The following is a 23,379-nucleotide window of genomic DNA, read 5'->3' as shown; positions in this document are numbered from 1 at the left end:
TACACAAACTCCAAAGACTGGCTTGCGTGTGTATTAGTAGGACAATGAGGACATACCCAACGGCATTCCTGAAGGTTCTTCTGGGATTAACCCCTGTCCATCTGCACATACAGATGCAGGCAAGGAGGACAATATTCAGGATGGCCGTTAGTATCAGTGAGGCGGAGAGCTGCCTAATTCGAAGGAAGATTGATATTCTTTCTAGGCAGTATCCGGAATTACTGATACCAAGGGATAACATGACAATGAGGTTTCACTTTGATAAGAAGTTTGAAACACGTAGCAGTAACAAGGCTAATTGGAAGAGCGTGCTGTGACGTACGGCTTAAACCAGCAACTGATTACTTGATTGAGATCCCTCACAGCAGAGTGAGCGGGTGCCGGTGTCATTCGTCCAAGGAAAATATACTTCAAGCCAATGGGCAGGTACACTAACATATTCCAGGCGGAAATATACGCCACAGACAGATGTGTCTCCTTTAATCTTCGAAGGAACTACAGGGGGCAGACGATTGCTATTCTCACCAACAGCCAAGCAGCGATCAAGGTGCTTAGGTCCAACCAGGTGAACTCTAAACTGGTATGGGAACGCCTTGAGAAACTGAATAAACTCGGCTCGTCCAACAAGATTTGGATACTCTAGGTTCCAGGTCATGCAGGCAATGGGAGGCAATGAGGCAGCGGACGAACTAGCCAGGAAGGAAGCAGGGACGTCTTTACACAGGCTAGACCCTTCTGTGGAAAGGAAAACCAAGAAATGAAGAGGAACGGTCTCACTGATCATTGTCGGCTAAACTATCACCTAGGGAAGCTAGGGATATCTACGGACACTACCTGCAGGTTTTGTGAGAAATATGATGAAACCTCTGTACACGTCCTGGGACAGTGTCCGGCACTTGTGCAAAATAGATCGAGGCATCTGGCAGAACACTTAATACCAAATGCAAAGCTGAAAGATCTGGAAGTAGGGAAAATACTAAAGTTCCTGACGGTTATAGGCCTGCTTGAAATACTATGATCAATAGGTACACTATAACCAATAAAAGGGGCACAATAGTTCTTTAAGAACTTTTTCCCTTAACAGAATAATAATAATAAGATATCACGGCTATTATCGCATTTATCGTACACTAATTCGCCTCTGATCTCAGCATCTCCTTCATGAGATTATGGCGCCTGGCATCACCGAACAAGACTTCGCTCAACCTCATTTTGTCCTTCGTGAATTAAACAATGCTCCGAGTGCCCAGTTGTGTGTAAAAAAACTCGTTCAACCCAAAAAGATACAAATATCTTCAATAACTCTATCAGGTGACAATTAAGATTTCCGCGCCTTTACTCGACTTATTACTCAACACACGGAATCAGTGTATAAGTCCAGAGGGTCCTGTGGAGTTATTTCCCCGTTGCTGCCATATACCAGTCTATTAGTGGCTTTTCTGAAGGCCGCCGTCACTTCGGGGGGACTCGACTTCTTTTCTTGGTAAAGCTAGTGCCCCTTCGCTAGAAGATCTAAAGGGATCATTCCTGCGATGATACACACTGTCTTACCTGATAGAATTCTATATGCACTCAACACTATCACATAACTATAATATAACGAAGGCGTCAAAAAACGCCTACCTCAATCCAGGCTGTCATCCGGACCATGCCCATCGAACGGTATGCAGTCGGGGGTAACTGACTGTATTCAAATAAAGTCTCACTTTGTGAGTAAGTTTGACCTTATCGTGGTACGGGGGGCTATGGCACGGCGGACCTCCTAGCCCCTATACTAGTGGGGATCAGTACAGGAATACACCTACAAAAAAAAACTTAAGAGGAATAACAAACAAGCGGGACCCCGTACAGCATACAAACTAGCCCACCAGGCGGAAGAAATACTGAGAGCGAAGTGCCTGCACCCGAAAAAGAGAAGCTCGGAAAGCAAGTAATTAAACCTAGGTTAACATTGGCCTACTGCGAAGACCGTATACAAAAAATGCTGTTCAAAAAGCAGGAACCAGCAAAAGGACATCTGAGATCAGTATATCCGACGTGCAAAAAAATAAACCTCCGTAAAACAAAAGTCTGAAGCGAGTAGACACTCAGGACAGACCTAAGCTTTCAGCACAGGACCCAACACAGCGGGGAGCAGCAGAGGTCAGCACACAAGAGAGAAATGCTCAAAAGAACCGAAACCCAAACCCAAACCTAAAATGAAGGAAATACCGGGTAGGCCAGGGGTAAAAGCAAGAACCAAGAAACCAGACGTTAGCTATGCTAGTGTGATCGTTCTGCCGAAAACATTTCTTGAGCACTCCTGAGGAGTAGGAAGTTATCGAAGACCTTGTCGTCAGGCAGATTTTCATGGGATAGACTGTGAAAATTGTGTGTATCGGCATATGCTGCCGACCAGGTCATACACTAGTAAACTGCACGACGGAGGATAATGCAGAACGACTTAGGAAAGAAGCGACACACATGGTAACAATGTTTCTTCCCAAAGCCACAGCACTAGAGACATAGGATTCTGTAGGCCTCTTAATTGTTCAAAATGATGAATGCATACACGATTATAGAGAGCCTTCAAAAACAACATGGAGGTCACAGGCAAACTCCTCACGCTCAACGTATATAACCGATCCTTCAAGGCAAGGCGACAAAACTGCTCTATCAAATATAGATTTGGCAACATCCCTGCGGTCAAAGGGTAGTACAGGTCCCAGGGCGAAGCGTGGATTGGTACCCACATCAAAATGGAGATATCACACAGTGCAGCAATTATAGAGGAATCACGTTGCTGAGTACCATCTATAAGATATTCTCCTCTATCTTGCTAGGCCAGATAACCCCATACGCCCAGAGCATCATTGCCCATACCAAAGAGGCTTCACTCCAGGTAAATCAGAAACAGATCAGATTTTCTCTCTGTGAAACTGTACACGGCCATGAGATAATTCGGTATCACGACGAAATTGATAATACTGACTAGGCTGACCCTAACCAATGTGCGAGGCTAGATAAAAGCAACAGGATCACTCTCAAGACCATTCGACATCAACAACGGTCTACGACAAGGGGATGCCCTATCATACGTCCTCTTTAACCCGGCCCTTGAGAAAGTGATCCGTGATGCTGAGGTAAATGCAAAAGGTACGATCTTCTTTAAGTCCACCCAACTACTGGCCTATGCTGACGATATCGACATCATGGGAAGAACGACCCGAGACGTACAAACTGCCTTCATCCAGATCAAGCAGGCGGCAATTGGCGCGAGATCTTGGGCTGCACATCAATGAAGGCAAGACAAAGTATATAGTGGCAACGTCAGCACCAAACCAACCAACCAACAACATCAAACCGCACTGGTCAAACGGGAAGAATAAAGATAGGAAACTACAACTTTGAGACTGTTAATAATTTCTCCTATCTAGGGTTGAAAATCACAACCGCTAACAACTACGATGATGAAATCCGCGCACGCTTATTTCAGCTTACAAAAACTGTTTCGCTCAAAACGTCTCACCATAGAGTCAAAGCTCTCCCTGTACAAGACAACGATCTTGCCAGTCCTCATGTATTCCTCGGGGACTTGGGTTCTTAGCAACTCTTGGCCGCGTTCGATAGAAAAATCCTCCGAAAAATGTTTGGTCCCCTACATGAGGATGGACGATTCCATAGTCTACATAACGACGGAAACTATGGGCGATACCATGACCGTCCGGTTGTGGATAAAATCCGGCTCAATGGGTTATGGTGGGCGGGTCACTTAATCCATATGGATGAGGATGATCCAGCCCGGAAAGTCTATAAGGGCAATATCTATGGTAGAAAAAGAAGACGAGGCAGACTCTGCCTGAGATGGAGCGATGACGTAGGCCAGGATGCTAGACAGCTTTTAGGGATATCGAATTGGTGGACCTCGGCGCAAAACCGGGATGTCTGGAGTTCCTTATTAAAGCAGGCCTAGGCCGAATACCGGTTGTTGCGTCGTTGATGATGATGAAGATTTATCTGACTATAGCAAAGTGAAAATGGTTCGACGAGTACAAGATACTAAGGGTTTTTATTGCGATCCTTCCTACAGGATCGTAGGACAGTGCAGAAACATGCTGAACAGTCTGGGTGGCATACACAAGGTAACCCTCCGCTGGGTTTCCGTTATAGGGACATAGAGGGAAATGAACGGACTGACGGAGTGGTAGGGCGGGCTTCTGCTCTTGGCAATCCTTCGGCGAGTAAAATCGATGTCTCACTGGTGGCTGTCAAGAGCGAAATCTACTCGCACTGCTTAGCAGTCTCGGACCTCAGAAGGCGAAAGCTTACCGCCTTTGCAAAGTGAAGGAGAATTTGGCCCGCTTTCAACAAAACCCGGCCAAGAGAGCTCCTGTACCAGACTCGTGCAAATGCGAACAAGACTATGGCGGGCTGCACGGGGCATTGGCCTGTAGGAGACCATGCCGTCAAGCTCGGCATACCCTAAACATCGGATTGCCGAAGCTGCGGAGAAGAGGGGGAAGCCGTCAGGCACTTCCTCTGCGATTGCCCAGCTCTAGCTAGAGTCAGGATACGGACATTGGGTAAACCATTCTTTGTGGACCGCAGAGAGATTTTTAGAGTCGGAGAGCTGCTTTACTGCGTGGATGCTACGGGTTGGTTCTGAAGATCTAAGCCGGAGGAAAGGTGTGAAGATATATCGAAGAAAATACAATGAATCAATGAAAACACAGGCACAAAGTCGTCTGCCCATCTAGTGACGATAAATACAAATTTGCAAGCAACATTGAAAGGACAGCACTTGGTTTGTTGAGAGAACGCATTATGAATTTTGAATCAAGATCAATTCAAAGGAAAACGAAATATATTTGAGTCACTTTCAATTTGCGTGATATGAATTCATTTCATCTGCTTATGGAAATACCACCAACTGCTGGAATATTGGGCTCAGCTAGTAGAAAAATTCCCAGGACATATTTCACTTTTCTCTGCTTGCCATCGCCCTCTGAAGTGCTTGTATGTCCTTGAAAATTTTGAAATATTCTTTCGTCGTATCCAAAATAGGATTTATAGCAGTTACGGAACCTTGCCCCCGGAAGGAATCTGTATGGACGAAAAAAAAAGTTGTTCTCCATCAATTTCATTTAGGCGGAATTATGAGCGTTTCTACTATCGTCGCTCAGCACGTGCCCTACCATTTGCGATGTGACAATAATTCTACCGACAATGGTGGCGTCTGACGGCATTGATACATAAATTAGACGTATAAGCTTTCAACAGAGGAAAAAAGGCAAATTTCCTTTGTCGGAGGAACCATTTGAATAGGAAGTATCCATGAGCTTAGAGATATCAATTGTATTTTTATGGAATTAGTTAGACGGCACTGGGGTTGTCTTGTGGCTTAGTTTGGGTTTATTCAGAAAGTTTTAAGTGGAAAAATGGAAATATTGGATTCAGGATACGGGAGGCAATTTGCAGGGAATTTTTGCGTCAAAATGACCGATCGGAAATTTCATGGAGGGAGATTATTATTCATTTATCTGATGGACAAGCATTGAATGACAGTCAGGCGTAATTTCAGAGTTACTTTGTCTGATAGAACGCTAGGACATAAAGACATCTGGAAATGTTAACTCTAGTAATTTATGGTGGACCCTTACTTTGTAGACAATATGGAAATTTTGCTAGTTACAATATGGTCTGTCTCGCTTCATTGTCCGATAAGTGTCTTGGCAGAGTAACGTCCAACTTTAGTGTTTGAATGTTCGATGCCTACCAAGTTAAGGGTAAGAAAAGTTGTGATTGGACTCCTTTATTATGTTGAGTATTAGATCTACTGACGTTTTTCCAATGCTTCATCGTAATTTTGGTGAATTCACAAGGTTTTTAGATCTGTATTGCGAACTTTTTCCTTAAGTGGTCCATTCATGGAATGGGAGTTGGGGGTTATGTTCTCAACTGAGGCTCTGGTGGGTGGCCATTCAGCGCAAAGAATGTATGAATACTTGATAAGTGAAATATTTCCAAGTGGAGTCAATCTAATAAAAATTGCAGCCTGGATCTAAGATGGAGAATTAGAATTGGATGCTTCAATCACAATCAAGTTTCGAGCCAGCGTCCTTATTGGTATGCCCAAGAACGAGTAGTAAAAGTGGTATCCACTCATTCATGCTTTAATATTCGCTACGATTAGTAAAAATAATCAATTTAACCAAATCATGGTTTATCTAGGTTTACGCAAAGAATGATTCTGGATGAATCCCGGATCGATAAGCAAGTGTAATATGAACGAACAGAACGGATTTGATTTATGAAACCACTGAAAAAGGAGAAAAATACTATCGAAATTGAGTAGTAATGAGTAGTATTGGCGCTATAGCTATTGGAAAAACTATTTTTCTTTCGTTCGTATATGGAGCTGTAAAAATCTTAGGAAAACATGTCCGCTCCAACTCACCTGCGCGAACATCACAGCTAGAACGAGCCCGTGTCGGATTCCCACCAACTAAAAACCACCCGTCTCTCCAGCCTGGGCCCCCATCCGATCTGTATCTGAAAATCCTCTTTGAGAGGTAATTCTTGACCATATTCGCCAAATATCCACCAAATATCTATCTCAGCCAACGCGCTTTAATTGGATCCCACTTGACAGTTTTGACAACCAATCCCAACACTCCCAGCAGCTGCCAGATCTCAACTCGTCTTTTGTGAGATTCCCCAGCATGCTTGTTGCATCCGCCGTAGAATAGATGCACCGAAGTACATACTGGCGCTCCGACAAACTATTGCTGCTTTCGCCTGTTGCAGATGATTCTTTCCATCATCTACCCCAGTGCATCCAATAGACAGATCGAGCGATGAGATGCAGGATCTCCAGCATACAACAACAACTTTGGCTTTTTCCACTGAGAGCTCCCTCTCAGTTACTGGAAGTATCAGGCACTCGTTGAGTTGAAACACCACTTGCCTTCCGCCTTTTTTTTCAGAAGGCGCTAGTAGATCACCTGAGGTAGTCTTCACAGCCTTTCCACTATGCCCAAAAGTTTACATCGGCATGGTTGCACCACTGTTTGAAGTGTTGTTTTTGCTCATCCGAATGGCCTCTTTTAAGAGGCTCCGCAGTTGTTTGTGTGTCCTCTCCCGATTGCCCCTAGATCTTGTTTGAAGCCTACTTTCCCGGAAATATGCGGCTCAAAAAGTTGCGATTTCGTTGTTCCTTCAACAGTAGGGTTGCCTACTGGGGAGTAGCATCGCATGCTTCCATAACCCATTGAGTGATTTAATAATAATAATCGTTGACGCGACAATCTAATGGGATGCGCGTGCTGAAACGTGTTAGAGCACTTCACTAAAATACACTGTAGAAGGCAAAGTGATCAGCATTGCGCTCGCCCGTGGTTAGTACCCTCATTTCACTAAGGCACTCAATTACAACTAATTTGACTGGTATCCGACATCCAGTCAATATATAAATCGTTCCGCCACTAGTGAGATTTGAACCGAGACATTCCACTATGACAGGCTAGCGCTCTGACCATTGAGTCATCCGGAAATTGGGTGATTTAGGTGATTTTTACTCTGGCCATAACATCTGGAGATATATTAGGCTTGAGGACCATGAAAAACTTGTCTCCCTCAAGAGCTTCTGTTTCGTTAACTCGGTTCACTCTTGATTTCAATGCAGATTGCCTGGTGGTCACTGCGAATATTGACTTGCCAAGCAGCTGAAGCAGTGCCCACGTATGTCAGCTTTTCTAAACACCCAGGCCCTTTCCTTTGGATTCAATGTTTCGAGCTAAAGACGTCCTCTTCCATTCGTTGTCAAACTACCGCATTCAAGATCTGCTCATACTTGGCAAGTGTAGCCCTGACTGGAGCATAGCAGCTATGTATATTGCGGATTACTTTCACTTTTCCTACCATAAATCCATCCTCCGAATGCTCCATCATTTCCTGGAAGGCGTGTTCTCCGTGAGCCTATAGCACTGCTTGGTCCGTTTGCTATTTGACCCCAATGTCTTATGACCACATCGTTTCTTCGGCACATGGCATTGCTTGAGGTTGGTTTGTACCAACCTCATCCGTGATTTGCATTGAAGGCTCTCTGTATTCCGGGCACCTGCTACCACCTGCAAAGTGCCGATAGTCCATACCTTCCTTCCCGTAACACAATAAACAATTTGGGTCAATTCCATAGTCTTTCCTGATATCGCTTTCCGCTCAGCATTTGCTGCATTGCTCCGACCTGTCATTCGAAGTGATGTACGCCTTCAACATGTGCAAAGGCATTTAAAGCCCCGCTTCAGTGCCATCTGCGTAATAAGCCGACACATGCCCCACCTTATTCTTACTCTCCCTGGTTGCAATAGTTTGACAGCCGACTTCCCTGGTAGAGTGATGAGAGGGTTTGTGTTCTACCATAAGCTTTCCTTTTTCACCACTGACTCTTGTAGTCCAATAAGGTCAAACTGCTTTTCCAATGCATCAGAAACCTCCCCTTCAATTGATAGTTGAAGAAACGATGGTAAAATTTCATTTCAGAAAAGGAACAAAATTGCCACCTTTTTCTGCTTAAACAAAAATTCATTCAGTACTAAGAGTACAGTCTTAGGACTCCACACAAATTTCTTTTATTCTTTTTGGTTTAGAACTTCGTTTTTAAAGTTTTATTTGTAAAAGGTTCCTCCGGTCACTCTCACACACTAGTGCTTCCTCCCAAACTGGTGCCTCGTATAATAGTGTAGAGCGAACCACTCCGGCCACAAGTAATCTGCAACTGTTCCTTGGACCTCCAATGTTAGGTATCATCTGCGCTAAGGATACGCTCATATTTATCGCTTTCTTACAGGCATAGTCCAGGTGTCCCTTAAATTTAAGCGTCAATCATCACACCCAGGTTTTTATTAAAGGCTTCAAGGTGATGATGTGGCCACCAACACGAACATTAACCGTACTCCTCTTCCTACGGTTGGTAATCAATACCGCCCCCGTATTTTGTTCCGCGAGGTCAAGATCAAACATCCCTATCCACGCTTTTATGGAACCAATGGTTTCGTTTGCGTACACTTCAACGTCTTCAGCTTGTTTCGCAACGACAACTACGTCTAGATCATCAGGGAAATAAAAAATAAAAAAATCGTGACCTCCTTTGATGAGGGAAAGACAAGGATGTCATTGTACATCACGTTCCACTGGAGAGGACCCAACACCGAGCTCTGTGGTACTTCTGCGGTGACGGTGTACTGCTAGGATCCCTCAGCCGTATCGTACCAAAGTGTCCTCTCCGAGAGGTAAGGAGCATGGCACTGCATTTATCAGTCACCATCACGTCTCGAGCCAGCTTCAAAACAACGACTGCGACGTACCTTTTCTGAAGTCACACCACCGAGATTGTGGCCTCCCAATAGCATCTCTATAAATGCATCCTCTTCAAACGTTTTCACGGACCAGCCCTGGTTTCCAGCTCCGCAGGAACGTACATCGCCCATATTCGATATGGAGGCAAATTGCATTGTGGTCGCTAGGAGTATAATGCCCACTGACAAACTGTGCCATTCTCCTCATCAATGTGGTACTCACATAGGACGGATCGACTATTGAGCCCGACCCTGTCCCACGAAAGGACCTTTTGCAGCACCGAGTCTAGTTCCGTAAAAGCCTCGAGCAGAATATGGGCCAGGAGTTGAAATCACCCGCTATGATCTTGGGGTTGCGACTTCTGGCATCCGAGACAAGAATACCTAGCATTCCCTCGAATTCTGCTATCGTCGCGCTGCGTGAACCATAGCAACTATATTTGTCCGTCTTTTACACGCACTTTTTTCAGAAACGGCTTTTTTCCACCGAACATAGTCATATTATATCATATATCAAATGAAAGATCGCGATTAGTACTTTTCGCAACAGGTCTTAATTTTAACATTTGTTGGAAAGGCGGAGAATGCGGGGAATCGAAAGTGTTGATTCCTTTATCGGGCCCGATGTATGATATCTCCAAGTTCGATCAAAATCATACTATTACTAACAAACTTATATTAGCTCAGCGGGGCATAAAATTAGGGTTGGGGGGGACTGTATACATCTTATGATCCATCTGTGTTGCAGATCGCATTTCTAAAGAAAGTAGTTCTGCAGATAAAACGAATTATACCGGCTTTCCGCAGCTCTCCAAACCAATATTTATCAGAACTTGTTGGATGGCCTCGATATTAACATTTTAAGAAACTACTTCTATGTCCGGGAATGTGGTAAGTATATACTATTTGTAACGGATTGCCAATTGCCACCACCCCATAAAAGGCTGTCTCAATGGATCTTCCTTTACCAGCGATCCATCTCGGTCGTTCTAAGGTGAAAACCTAAGATGCTTTTCCTTCGTAGTCTGGTGACTTTGCTTTCTCTCTGCAGACAACTGGGTTTGTACAACACAATGAATGCAGCTTCCAAGCCACCTCCGCAACTTTTTAAGGGCCTCTGCACTTGAATGCAATTTTCCTGGAGTGTCAATTTTGGAATTGAATGACTCAACAAATTGGATCTAAAGACCTGACCAAAGTCACCCAGACGATTCTCTTTGGCATCCTGAAAAGCTTCGGTATTTCCGTGTCCAGTTTCACGTGGAAAAGTAACCAGTTAGTTGAAAATAAAGAAGATGACAAACTGGCTCGTCAATGATCTCACCCCACAATAGGGAAACTGGAGTCAGCATTTAACGTTACACTATCCACTGGCAAGTCTACTCTGAAGGGAAAAATTTTAATTCCTACTGACTGGCGAAAACCTCCGGTAAAAACCCGAGGCCTCTAGAGATAAATTTTTATTGTCCCTAACGAAGGCGACATGGAACTCTTAATAGGCAATATTTTTTAAACCAGCAAAAAGCAAATTGTGGTCCCAGTTACATGTAGCCAATTTTATGAAGAGGGAGAGGCGCCCCCCGCATTTCATATGCAGCTGACCGACCTCCTTGAACGAAGAATCTGCGCACTCTCAGCCTCTGGAAGACATCATCTGATTCGCAAAAGATTACAAACGCTGCGAATAGGAACTCATTGAATCGGCAATTTTGAGGAATAGTATAATAGCCCTAATAAAAGGCCTGAGTACCTGGAGCTTTAAACTTACAACATATCCTAATCTATCCAGCTGTGATCCGAAAATGCTAAAAGTAAGAGCAAGAATAAACAGAAAACAGACTTACCTCGTTCATAGTTTTGGGAGCTCCTTCACAGCGTATCCTATAGGTTGGCATTGTAATTCACTATAAGATTAATCCTCCCCGTAAAGATAGAAGACACTAAATGGTAGAATTCATCATTTGGGACGAGTTAAACCAAGTGTTAACTTATCATCTTCGAGGACCTTGCCTCCTCATATTCCGGATCAGAGTTTCTGAAAGAAGAGGAAAGATAAAAATTACGCAACCTTACTTTCAATGGTTACAACAAGTTGACAGCTGTGCGTATTTAGGTACAATTCTCACAAAAGACAATAACGAAAAAGATGAAGTGAACAGGCGAATCACACTAGCCAACAAAACATTACATCTGATGCCGGCTGTCTTGTGTTGCGCAGACGATGAACCAGGCCGGCAAGGAAAAAATCAATGCTTTCGAACGTCAAGTCTTCAGGAAAATAATAGGTCCAGTGAAGGTTGACAGCGCATGGCAAACAGTGGTGAGTTGTACCTATAAAATGACGAACCAGAAGTCGTCATATTAAGCTCCAATGCGAACGTCATGTAGAACATATCAACAACAGAAGATTCCCAGGCGCCTGTTCAAAGGCAAGATAGAAGAGAAACGACCACCAGGAACACCCCGAGGCAGATGGGAGGGCCTAGAGGAAAACGCAAGTAACACCAGGAACACCACAAGGCAGATGGAAGGGCCTAGTAAACACCGCAAGTAACACGTTGCTCGGTTTCCGCAATTTGAGGACTCGGTCACCGGACCAAGACCCAGCATGTAGACGAAGACTTCGGACATCTAAGGAAAAAGAAAGTTACCTGTAGATGACTCATGGCACCCTCATTAAAAAGCATAATGACATTGTCCCGTCAGTTGCTATGTTGCCCCATCTTTCTCGAATATCGTGCTTTTTTCACTTACGCAGCCAGTATCTTCAATCGCATGGTTGCCCTTAGTCGACTGCTGTCCTGTGTCGGTGTTGTTGTATATCCCTACTGTAATCATCCATACTAGCATCATACCTGGTGTTGCCTAACATGTCTCAATGATCCTTCCCTGCTGGTTCTTTGCAATCTTGCCAAGAATGTGGAATGTAGCTGTCCGTCTACTTTATTAAACCTTATCGGCATCACAGAGACACCAGAAATGTCTACTATGGCTGTTACTATGATTTTTCTTACGGAACTTATTGACCAAAACGTGGAACGCTTGTTCAATTCAACCCTATCGGACAACAGTAGTCAGCGGTGAAAACGCTAAGGAAAAGTCAGGGTGGAACAAAAATCGTCATCATCAGCCCACCAGTGAAGTAGCAGCACTAAAACTGTTAGCAGCAGAGAAAACAAAAATAAGATGGATTATGTCTCGGCAGGTGGCACTAGAGCGATACTTTACATGCTTTGACTTCGGTGACATCGCGAAGCCATGCATCAGTTCAAATAACAGGTCGAAGGACATACTGAGCGGAGAGTCATAACACGAGCTGGACCAAATTACTTACTGTGCAAAGAGAAGGAAGGTGTGGAGGCAGCAACAGGTCGCCGGAATACAGCAGATCCCTCAACGCACACTGCAGATGAGGTTATTACGAATTAACCTCAACCACTGCCAAGCAGCGCAGGACCTACTCGCGCAAACCATCCACAAGGAAGACCTCAATGTGGATATAATAGTGAGCGATATTGAAATCACAGTGATGGCATTTGGGCCAAGCAACCAGAAGAATAAGCCCCCCAAGCTGAACGGCGAAAACTTTTGGGAAAACCGTGTTTTTCACGGCATTCAAGCTCTAGATGCACGACTAGAGAAAAAGTCATCCAAAATTCAATGATTGACGGGAGCATGCGGGGCGACTATGCCTAGAAGATGACTAATCCCCAGTAAGCAACCTAACTCCTGGTGGAACGAGCGGTATGTTCCCATGGAAGGAGGATTTATTGGAGGCTTAGGATATAACCTGGTAGCGAAGATCGCGAAGAGTCGCGTCTGATCGGTTATGCAGACGACGTTGCGACAATTGTTACCAGACGCATTGCTGAACAGGCGCAAATCAGACTTGCCATATTGATGCGACGAGTCGCGGCTTTGAGTCAGCTAATGACGAATGTTGGGAGCCCTATATCTACTAAGAGACGTCTCCTTAGCAAAGTAGTCGGTTCTGCTCTATGGCGCGGAGATATGGGCTGATGCCCTTGTCAAGGAGGAGCATCGTAAGCGCCTTGCTCAAGTGCGAGTGGGGTCTGCTTATCGCACTATCTCAAAACCGGCGGTAATAGTAATCGCACCCTTGCCGAGTGGTACCTCTCTTGGCAAAATGAGCCAAGAGGCAGATGAACTGCGCGGCTCATCGGCAATTTAGATTACTTCCTTATCCAACTTCTAAGCGGCCATGGAGGTTTTCAGTCTTACCTGTACAGGATTGGGAAGGCGGGATCTCCTGTTTTGTGTTCTGCAATGGAGTAGCGGACGACCCTGAATACACCTTTTTCTCTTGCGAGATGTGGGACGGCTTTCGTCAGCAACTTTATGCAGGCAGATGGAGCTCTCTCCAGACACCATCGTCAGAAGGATGCTGAAGAGCGCTGGCAGCTAGAATCATATTGCGCATTATGTTCGGGCTCTTCTTATTGCGAAGACGATTGATCTTGAGCGGAGGGATCGGATGATAAGTGGTTCCCTGAACTAACAACTCCCTTCCTCCCCTCCCTCCCGTTGATGAAAGGGATTCCCTGACTTGAAGGCTCTCAAAGCCAGGAGAGCGGGAGAGCTAGCCTGAAATAATATGTCGAACAGTTCCAGGCTAGTTCTCCGATGGCAGGGAGGTGTTTAGTTGGTAGTCCGACAGCATACTGTTGCGGGAGTCCACCACCCGTACGTAAACGCATTCACCTACCCTACTCTCCTCTAACGTTCTCGCAGCTTAATCAGAGCAGACGTTTCTTCCCAAGTTTTTTACATCTCCGTGTACGAACAAAAAATATGGCGACATTCGAGGGAGACTACTTCAAAAAGTTAACAATTCTTTTACTCCCACAGCCCCATGCACAAAGAGGTGCCTTCAAACCTTTCAACACCCATGCTAGGAGGATCACCACAAACCTATACTTTTGAACCCAGAAAGTCCAGCCTGCAATCCTGAATTGTTCGCTCAAGTCAGAAAGGCTATACCAAAAACACTTTTGAGTTAAGTTGAATTTAAAGAACTATATTTCAGGAACCAGTTGTCCCCTTTTAAGAGTTTCTTCCAAAGAAAAAACTCGCCGGGGATGGGATGGGGGCGATGGGAATAGTTTGTTTCCAACAAACAACGTTTCCTCAAAACAAATCACACTGATATAAAGATTAATTGGTTCCCGAAATAGAGTATCTGCCAGTGCAATAAAGATTTCTTCACGCAAAAAGGATCTGTATTTTCCTTCATATTTCGAAATAAATATGGGGAAAAGAGTTAGCTTCCCACCTCTGTACCAATTCATAGTAACGAGAAATTAAACTATGCCAAAATTTGAACTTAAATGGGATAAGGATTAAACAGTTGCAATTCATATTGCTTTTCTCAAATATCTATTTTCCCGTCGTGGATAGTGTATGCAACGATTTCTCGTGAAATTCTATCCAATTATTCTACGAACGGTAGCCCTAGAACACAACACTCCAACCCCTAGCAACACTCCGCCGTCTGAAGGCCACGGATGTACATCAAAACGGATGGGCCGACGATGGGTGGCAACTATCTGACCCACGTGCTATAAACTATCGCGAAACAAGGAACAACTCCTCACCACCATTTTTCCGCTTCAAGAACATGTTGAACATTCCTCGTTGGCCTCAGCTAGGAACTCTCACCAAGTCAGTGAGTAAATCTTTGGATCACATCTTCAAATTTCAGGATACATATCGGAAACTCGTGTGGATGCTGTTGAAGAGTGGACCACTCGATGAAGCCGGCTCAGAACTCATGCAGCATGCGAACGAGCAAGTTGCTGCCAGCTAGCAGTGAAAGGATGTTTTTGGCGGTCTAGTTCGCAGTCGGCAAGTATACGACGAAGTGAACGTGACTGTAGACGCCTCAATCCTTTGGTGAAGAGTTCACAGGTGAAAGTGAAGCGGTGAAGGTGAAAGTCACGAGCTTTGAACTTGGAGTCAGCAGTGAAAGTGGAGCTGTTTAATAGCAGGTGTCGCGATCAATTTACATTGAGTGTGGTCAACTTTCAATTAGTGAGTGCTTTGGTCATATTTCATCAGGAAAAGCCTCCATCGTCCTTCACATTGAATTTCAATTATTCTTCTCTGAACTTTTCCGGGGGCTTAACTATCAAAGGATATTTTTCGGGGGATAGAGTTCCAAAAATGCGATGACCCAAAAGTGCTGTTTAATTGCGATGGTATTAAAACGGTTCACCAATTGTTGGGTACCTGATGTGGAGTGCAATTTTTATTCGGAAATGAATTCGGTTAGGTTTTAATTAAAAATAGTTAGTTTGCATTGTTGTTTGGTGAGTGGAATACAAGCGACAAAATGGGTGTTTCAAACGAGAGTGAAGTGAATCATTTCATGGTGCACGAAAGAGTGTCGACGAATGAATCGTTATCGGATTTTTACTTTAATTTTACAGACGATGAAAACTTTACTGATCCTGGATATATTCTCAGATATGGGATAGTTACAACGGTTTTACTCAGGTAATATTTTTGAAAGATTTTCATATGCTGTCATGAGTGGTATTTGCGACTTATCTTTGAGAATATGAAACCAGAAAAGGTTTTCAAAAATATCAATGGCAGTTTATATGGACTGAAAACTGCGCTGTGTTATATCAAAATAAAGACGTTACCAAGTTTCAATTCTTATTTGCTTGAAGGATAATTTATTTCTTCTTCTTCTTCTATTTTTAAGGTTTTGTTTAAAACGAAACCTTATTAAAATTGTTTCGAGCTTGATTTTCTGTCTGTCCATCGGTTAGCCCGTCCGACCATCTGTCTGTCTGACACTTTATTTTTTGTTTTTAGTCATTGGTAAGCGGGAAGGATCAAAAGCTACCGCTGGCTTCTGCCACACAGTTATAAGAAGCACTTATTCACTGAAACTGTCTCCTTCTCCTTTGTAAATCCTCCCGTTTTTAACACTTCTCCAGAATAAAAAGTCTACAATAAATGCCCACGATAGATACCGGATTTATCGATTACCTATGTTGCATGATAAAGGCGTCGACCTTTGTTCGCGAAGATATCGATCCGGACGATGTCTTTTGTAACATATAATACTTTGTCAGATATTGTTTGGAAAACACATGACGTTCGCAAGAAACTTAGTCAGCAGTTCAAGGTTTTTTATATAATTTTTTTCCAACGCCGAGGCTCAAAGAAGGCGAGCGAACAAGCCTTAAGATGAGAAGCTGGTGGGTTGACCGTGGGATACCTATATTTAGCAACATTTTCGAAAGTGAGTATATCCAGATGATTTTTTCACGGGACTCTCTAGATGTGGCTTTAAATTTCGTGATGATCGTCAAGAAAATCACGATCATGACTGCTAGATATTGAAACGCCAGTGCAAATTTATGGTTTGCTCGTCAATTCTTCAGCCGTTTTTTTCCTTCATAAGCAGGGGGTGACTTGCCAAATTGATGCATTTCCAACGATCTCGATCTCCTTAATGTGTTGTACTGCGATAGTCGTTCTAATGTTAACGATGAAGCCACGAACATTCCACTTTTAGGGGATTGTAAGGTTGGAGTGACATCATACATTACAGGATCCAGGACTGATTTTTGTGGAACACCGCAGGCTGTCCAATACGTATTAAATCCATCGTTCGGATCATATCGCGATAGCCTTTCCAGGAGTAAATAGGAGCACCTAATTTGGTTGAAGATTCAATTGTTTTCGTCGATCTGACAAAATCAAAGGCATTGGTTATATTGAGAGTTACTATCGCCCAAGATTTGTTGATTCGAAGTGCAGCCTCCGCAACTTTTGTTACCTTGCCGATTATGAAAACAGTGGATCTTCGAGAACTAGTTTTCCAAAAAACACCATCCTTTTCTACGATCAGCATAAACTATTATAACTAACCTATTTGAATGGTTCGCCGATTAAAAGGCATATATTATAGTAACGTAAGCCTCCCAGCAGTTAAATTTCCTTCGAAATGTTGAATTGTTTCCGTTGTACTGTAAACGCTTAAACTGTCCTGATGATCGCTAGTAGAGTTTTATTCTGGACATTGTCTGAGTCTGGAGCTTTATTTTTGGTAATCTCCTTAGTGGCCTTAAGGACTTCTTCCGTGGTTGTATCAGGAATTTCATCGGGATTTGTCCACTCAGTGAGTAACTTTGCATCACTCGACACTCGCGGGAAAAATCTTCTAATTATATCTAGCAGGAAGCCAGAGTTAATGATTGATGTTGAATATTTACCCATGATTATATGCACTACCTTGTTGGTCGGTATCCGAGTCCTTAAATAGTTCTCCGAAATATTAAGGGTACCTTTTCGCAGTTTCTTGCACTTTAAATTCAGTAAAGCCTGTTAACTTCCCTTGACTTTAGAGCAGATTTTTGGCTACATTCGATTTCTGAATTCTACCATAAATTTGTTGTAGGTTTCTCAGAAACAGTGTAGTATTCCATGAAAGGGCCACATGCTCTCTGAAGCAGCACTTTCTTGAACATTCGCGCATGAATTCGAAGGCCAACCTACAACTGTTGCTTTCTTAGTCTGCTCTGTTCTGCTCACGTCCCACGCAACACCTCGAAAGTAGTATGCAGTTCCCACTAACCTGTCATTGAAGGCTCGTAAATAATATGTCGTTAACAAGTGTAAGGTCTATTATGAAGCCGATATTCTGTCTTTAATAAGTGTTAACTCTGTTGGTAGTTTGCTGTTATTACTGGATTTCGGCGTCTTGCATCGGAAACTAAAAGCGCATATAGGTCGGGGCTTGGTTCAGAATTGCTACTGAATATGCGTATCCTCTAGTTTCTTAGCCGTGTTTGCAGTAACTGGGTTTCTGCAAGTGCATATTATCACCTTGCCGCTTCTATCTGATATCGACATGACTGGCATTTCCATGTTCCTTGTATATCATTGTCACGTCAATTTAATTTAACAGCATTTTTTGAAAAGCACACCTAGAGCTGTCTGCAGCCTCATTTACGACTTCATTATGAATAACTGAAACCATCTTCTTGAACGATCCTCCTCTTTTTTCTTGCCGAATATAGTTATGAGGAGCAAATGCAAGGTGTCGATTAGAACCTTCCGAAGTAAGATAGAATAAATAGGGTTAAGAATAAAGACCTAAATCAGGAGCCAATTCTCAGAAACTTCCCAAACAAAGGAACTGAAAATTTTGGTCAATTAGGATTGTACGAACTTAACCCATTTCCCACCTTCGCGCTAAAGATCTGCCCTTTTCTTATCCGGAAGAAAAGGGCAGATCTCTCAATCTTTTTAAAACCTCCAAGTGTAACTTGAACTCTTCGTGCATAACATCTTTGAAATCCAGACAAAAATGAGCCTTGTCTCGGTGTTTCACTTGGCGAAGTTTTTTGGGACGAGGAGAACCAACTGTCTTCCACTGGCTTGATTACTGCTTTATTTTGGGATCGCATCTTTGAGCTGTTTTTGATGCTCGAAACATGCTTCATACCGCTGAGATATGAGAAGACGAGGGACAAATTTAGCAGCAAACCCCGTTCATGTGGAAATCTTCTTTAGAAACCTGGCCGAACAATGGATTCCCCCAATTTTCCTGCCCACTGCAGCCCAATTCCCGTTACTTTTGGTTCAGCTCCTATTATATATTCATGTTATAAGCTGAATACCCATAATCAGTACCAGCTACTCACATGATCCATCTACCGTTTGACAGTGAGAGAATTATCTTGCTAATCGGACGGCAATTATCTTGAGGAGTTTACCCGAGATCATCGTGTGCATTGGACATTCATGTTCTTTTTCTTCTTCAGCCTTTGTCCCGTTCACAAGCGGGGTCGGCTCGTCGTGATCGGCTTCGCCATTTGGCTCTATCGAATGTCTGATCTGGGTGCAATCTTGAGGCTTTCAAATCCCCATCCAGCGTATCAAGCCACCGTTGCTTAGGTCTGCCTTTTGGTCGTTTACCATCGACTTCGATGTTCAGACCAATCTTGGCAAGTGAATTCTCGTTTGCACGAATTGCGTAACCATACCATCGAAGACGCCTCTCTCGCAACTTTTCCACGATCGGTACAACCCCATAACGATCGCTGATATCCTCATTTCGGATGTGATCTAAACGTGTGACGCCACTAGTCCAACGTAGCATCTTCGTCTCCATTACCACAAGACGCCGTTCATTGTCTGTTATGGTCGGCCAACACTCAGAACCATAGAGAACGACTGGTCGGACGACATTGCGGTAAATTTTAGATTTGAGACGTTCGTTGATACGTCGATCACAAAGAACACCAGTTGTAGAGCGCCACTTCATCCAGGTTGCGTTAATGCGTGAAGCAATTTCATAACGCAGTTCTCCATTGGCTGATAGCGTTGACCCGAGGTATTTAAATCGCTCAGTTCTGGGCACTATTCGGGATATCGACCACATCCCGAACTGACGCCACAAAACCTGACTGACGGTGGAAAAATGGAGACGGATCATGAACATAAAATTGAAGACTTTATTGATCTTTGGAAAAGGTAGCGAACGTGATACGCCCGAGCTCCGATACCATGACAACTTTGAGAAGTGCAAGGTAGCTTACGCCATGACGGAAAGAAATTTACCATTGCACCGGTCGTTGACGATGGGCCCTAATCCACTATAATGGACAACATTTCGACATGGTTCTCAACCATATGTCAATCAATGAAGTTCCATTTCTACAAGATGAAATAGTTTGTCACCGCGTTCCTCCAAGTAAGAGCAAGATCACCTCGGCAATTAATGCGCTCAATTAGAGTAAAGCCGCAGGGCTTGACGATCTCCTTGCGGAATCGTTCCTTGCAAGTCATTCATTTTCTGCAGATCTGCTAATTACCCTTAACTGAAAAATAGTGGAAGAAAGGGCTGCAGTCTTGAATGACGCGACTGGAGGGACATTTGAGAGTTCTCTGCGATCATGACATTTTGATATCTTGATCGACAGGGAGTACGCAAAACTTGATGTCCGGCAGGATTGCATTCGCTTATTTCTCCGAAAGTAAACTTTATTGATGGCTATTCATTGACGGCTATGTAACGAACTATCCCAAGATTGGATGACCATGAAAGGTAGCCAAGCGAGAATTGATGTACATTTCAGTAGCTAGTCAGGATATACTACTAGCCTTGTATTGAATTATAATTCTTTCAAATAAGCGAATCCCGGCCATTATCAGCCTTAAAGATAACCTCATCAAAAAATTGTCTATTCTTTGTATGTTACGGTATCCATGGAATTCTTGTGAAAGGAGCCTGAACTGTTAACAGAAGAATAAATGAAAAAAATGTGTAGCAGCCGATAAGGCATTATCACCAACCAACGTTGACATAATATCACACAGACTAAGCTGATCTGACGATATGGTGCGGAGCCTCCAGGTGGTTTATTGAATTCAGAAGGCAACCTGAAATTTTGCGTTTTGTACTGGACCGTAAATATTCCTTCTTTTAGACACGCCCCGAAAGTCTGAACGAATAGGTCGACTTCAGTCATTACTGCCAGCTTCGAAGCTTACAGCTGATTCTTGGAGTCCGATTCCTTCCCAGAGTCTCGCAAACCTCCTCCTTCTTAGTAATTTCTTCTTTGCTCTCTATACAGTGGCCTTCCGCCCACTAGTCCTTATATTTGAGTACTGTCCTAAAAGGTTTTCATTTTTATGTTATTCAAGAATTTGCCCAAGGTTAAATCACAAAATCTCCTTTTTCGCAGGCGCCATCATTCTCCAAGTTTCCGCATCCATCTAGTAGAGTCCAATTTTCCCCATAGGCACTACGACTATACACGTTTCAATGCCAATTTCATCCGCTCTTCTCACGTGCTGCACTTTCTTGAGAGTTGAGCCCTTTCGTCCCTTAGAGGTTTAATATTTTTGTTGTTTTATTAAACTACCCGGGGAGCTTCTTTCTCGGTTCCTCTCGTCCCCTATTAGATATAGATTGCCTATCTTTTCACTTGAATTTTTTTCATTTCCTTTGTCCTGGCCTTTGTTTCTTATCATGGATCCCATTAAACAAATCCATAATCTTATAACCCAGCGCAGTGAACCCACTCCAGATTTTTTTAATGCATCTTACGTCGCCTTTATGATCAACCCTTTTCAATTGCCTTCCACTATACTTCCCCTAATAAGGGATTCACTTTCAATTGGAGGAGTGACTACTGTCCGTATGAAGGCCGATCTACGAAGAATCTGACCCGATGAGAGGGCTAATAGATGTCATCAGTGTGGTCGAGTTGCTTGAGGAAGGATATTATGGTCCATTAAACAGCCCCACGTCCTGCGGACAAGGTAGTATAAAGAAGGTCACCGATAAAAAGAGGAAGTAATATTGGCGATAAGTTGCAGTCTTGGCGGACTCCGCTTTGGACCTCCAAATCCTCCGAGATTTTGCCTCAGTGCAGCACGTGACATTTTACACCATCATATGTCTCTCTGATAATAGCTATTCGTTTCTCCAGAATGCCCCTCCTGCGTAGAGTATCCCAAATACACTCCCTATTCACGCTATTGAAAGCTTTCTCGAAATCGGTGAAAAGCAGGTGAAGCGAAGATCTAAACTCCGCGAAACTGTTCCAAAGTGATCCGTAAGGTGATGATGTGGTCAATGCAGGAGGATCTGGAGCAGAAACCAGTCTGTTCTCAGTCGATCAAGCTTTCAAGATGTTCCAACGGCAAACAGCACGCAGATACTCCTCCAATGGTCACACTCATAACCAGCTCATCTTTAGAATCTTAGCGACCATCCCCATCTTCCACTCTCTGGGGAAGGTCTCGAATTCCCAAGATTTCCGGTGAGTGGAAGTAGCAAATGTGCAGGAAATGCATGCGCAGTTATATCTGGTTGTCCACAAAGTTTTCGCACAAATATTAATGTGACAATTAAAAAGCAATTAGCAGACAAACCAAAACAGCAGGTACAACATGTGATATCCCAATGGAAAGGTCAGAGTCCTAACTATAAAATGCATGGTAAATTATCCTTGAAGGATCAGTGTTGTGAAGGATATTCAAGGATAAACATGGAATTCGACAAAGTACATTTTCGTCATTGCATTTTGTACGAGTTTCAAATGGGGACGAAGGTGCCGAAGGCGATTGAAAATTTGTCGAAGGTATTCGGTGAAGGAAAGGTAAAGCGCAGGACAGTTTACGATTGGTTCGAAAAATTCTACAGCGGAGACCTGACACTTGAAGATGAACCTCGCTCAGGAAGACCCTATACGATTGACGACGATATCCTGCGCAACAAACTGGAAGCGAATCCTTTTCTTTCGACACGTGTGCTTGCAGAGGATCTCGGTGTATCAAAATCAGGAGTAGCAGTAGCCATTACGCGTCTTGGATATGTTTTGAAGAGCACAAAGTGGGTACCGCACGAACTGACTGAGCGAAATCTGGCCGATAGAGTGAGAATTTGCTCCGCTAACCTTTTACGGAACGAAAACGACCCTTTTTTGAATCGATTGGTAACTGGCGATGAGAAATGGATTGTGTACGAAAACGTAGCGAAGAAACGAGCCTACACTCATCGAGATCAACCGGGTCCATCGGTAGCAAAGCCGTCTATTCATCAGCAGAAGCGAATGCTCAGTATATGGTGGGACGTTCGTGGCCCCATACACTACGAGCTTTTGGGACCAAACGAGACCATTACCGCCGATAAGTACTGCGAGCAGCTCGACAGATTAAACACCCAGCTACGTTCGAAACGACCAGCATTGGTCAACAGGCGAAATATTGTCTTTCATCATGATAACGCCCGGCCGCATACATCTTTAACTACTCAGCGAAAATTGAGTGAGCTTGGCTGGGAAGTTTTGAGTCATCCTGCGTATAGTTCCGACCTTGCTCCTTCTGATTACCATTTGTTCAGGTCCCTCCAACATTTTCTGGATGGTAAAAAAATGACTTCTGAAGCTGACCTCCAAAGTGCACTTCGCACGTACTTTGAGGGGAAGGGGGAAGAGTTTTATAGAGGGGGGATTTTGAAGTTGCCCGATAGATGGAGGGAAGTCGTATC

At 43.7% G+C, this 23,379-nt stretch overlaps 1 protein-coding gene and 1 long non-coding RNA gene across 2 annotated transcripts in view; one reads left to right on the top strand and one right to left on the bottom strand.

Moving 5' to 3' along the window:
* LOC119659764 overlaps nt 1-23,379 on the bottom strand; it is a 111,372-nt gene that overhangs the window by 84,117 nt on the left and 3,876 nt on the right. The window contains exon 2 of the long non-coding RNA XR_005250368.1: nt 11,180-11,370. This is a non-coding gene — a long non-coding RNA (uncharacterized LOC119659764). The remainder of the gene's footprint in view (nt 1-11,179; nt 11,371-23,379) is intronic.
* LOC119659762 (neuropeptide SIFamide receptor-like) overlaps nt 15,208-23,379 on the top strand; it is a 79,076-nt gene continuing 70,904 nt past the window's right edge. The window contains exon 1 of the mRNA XM_038068023.1: nt 15,208-15,851. Within this exon, the coding sequence (XP_037923951.1) occupies nt 15,688-15,851 (164 nt within the window). The 5' untranslated portion in view covers nt 15,208-15,687. The remainder of the gene's footprint in view (nt 15,852-23,379) is intronic.

The sequence above is a fragment of the Hermetia illucens genome, chromosome 6, assembly GCF_905115235.1.
Source record: "Hermetia illucens chromosome 6, iHerIll2.2.curated.20191125, whole genome shotgun sequence".
Classification (NCBI taxonomy): Eukaryota; Metazoa; Arthropoda; class Insecta; order Diptera; family Stratiomyidae; genus Hermetia; species Hermetia illucens.
The sequence above is the reverse complement of the archived record's forward strand: the minus strand, read 5'-3'. Positions and strand labels throughout refer to the sequence as shown.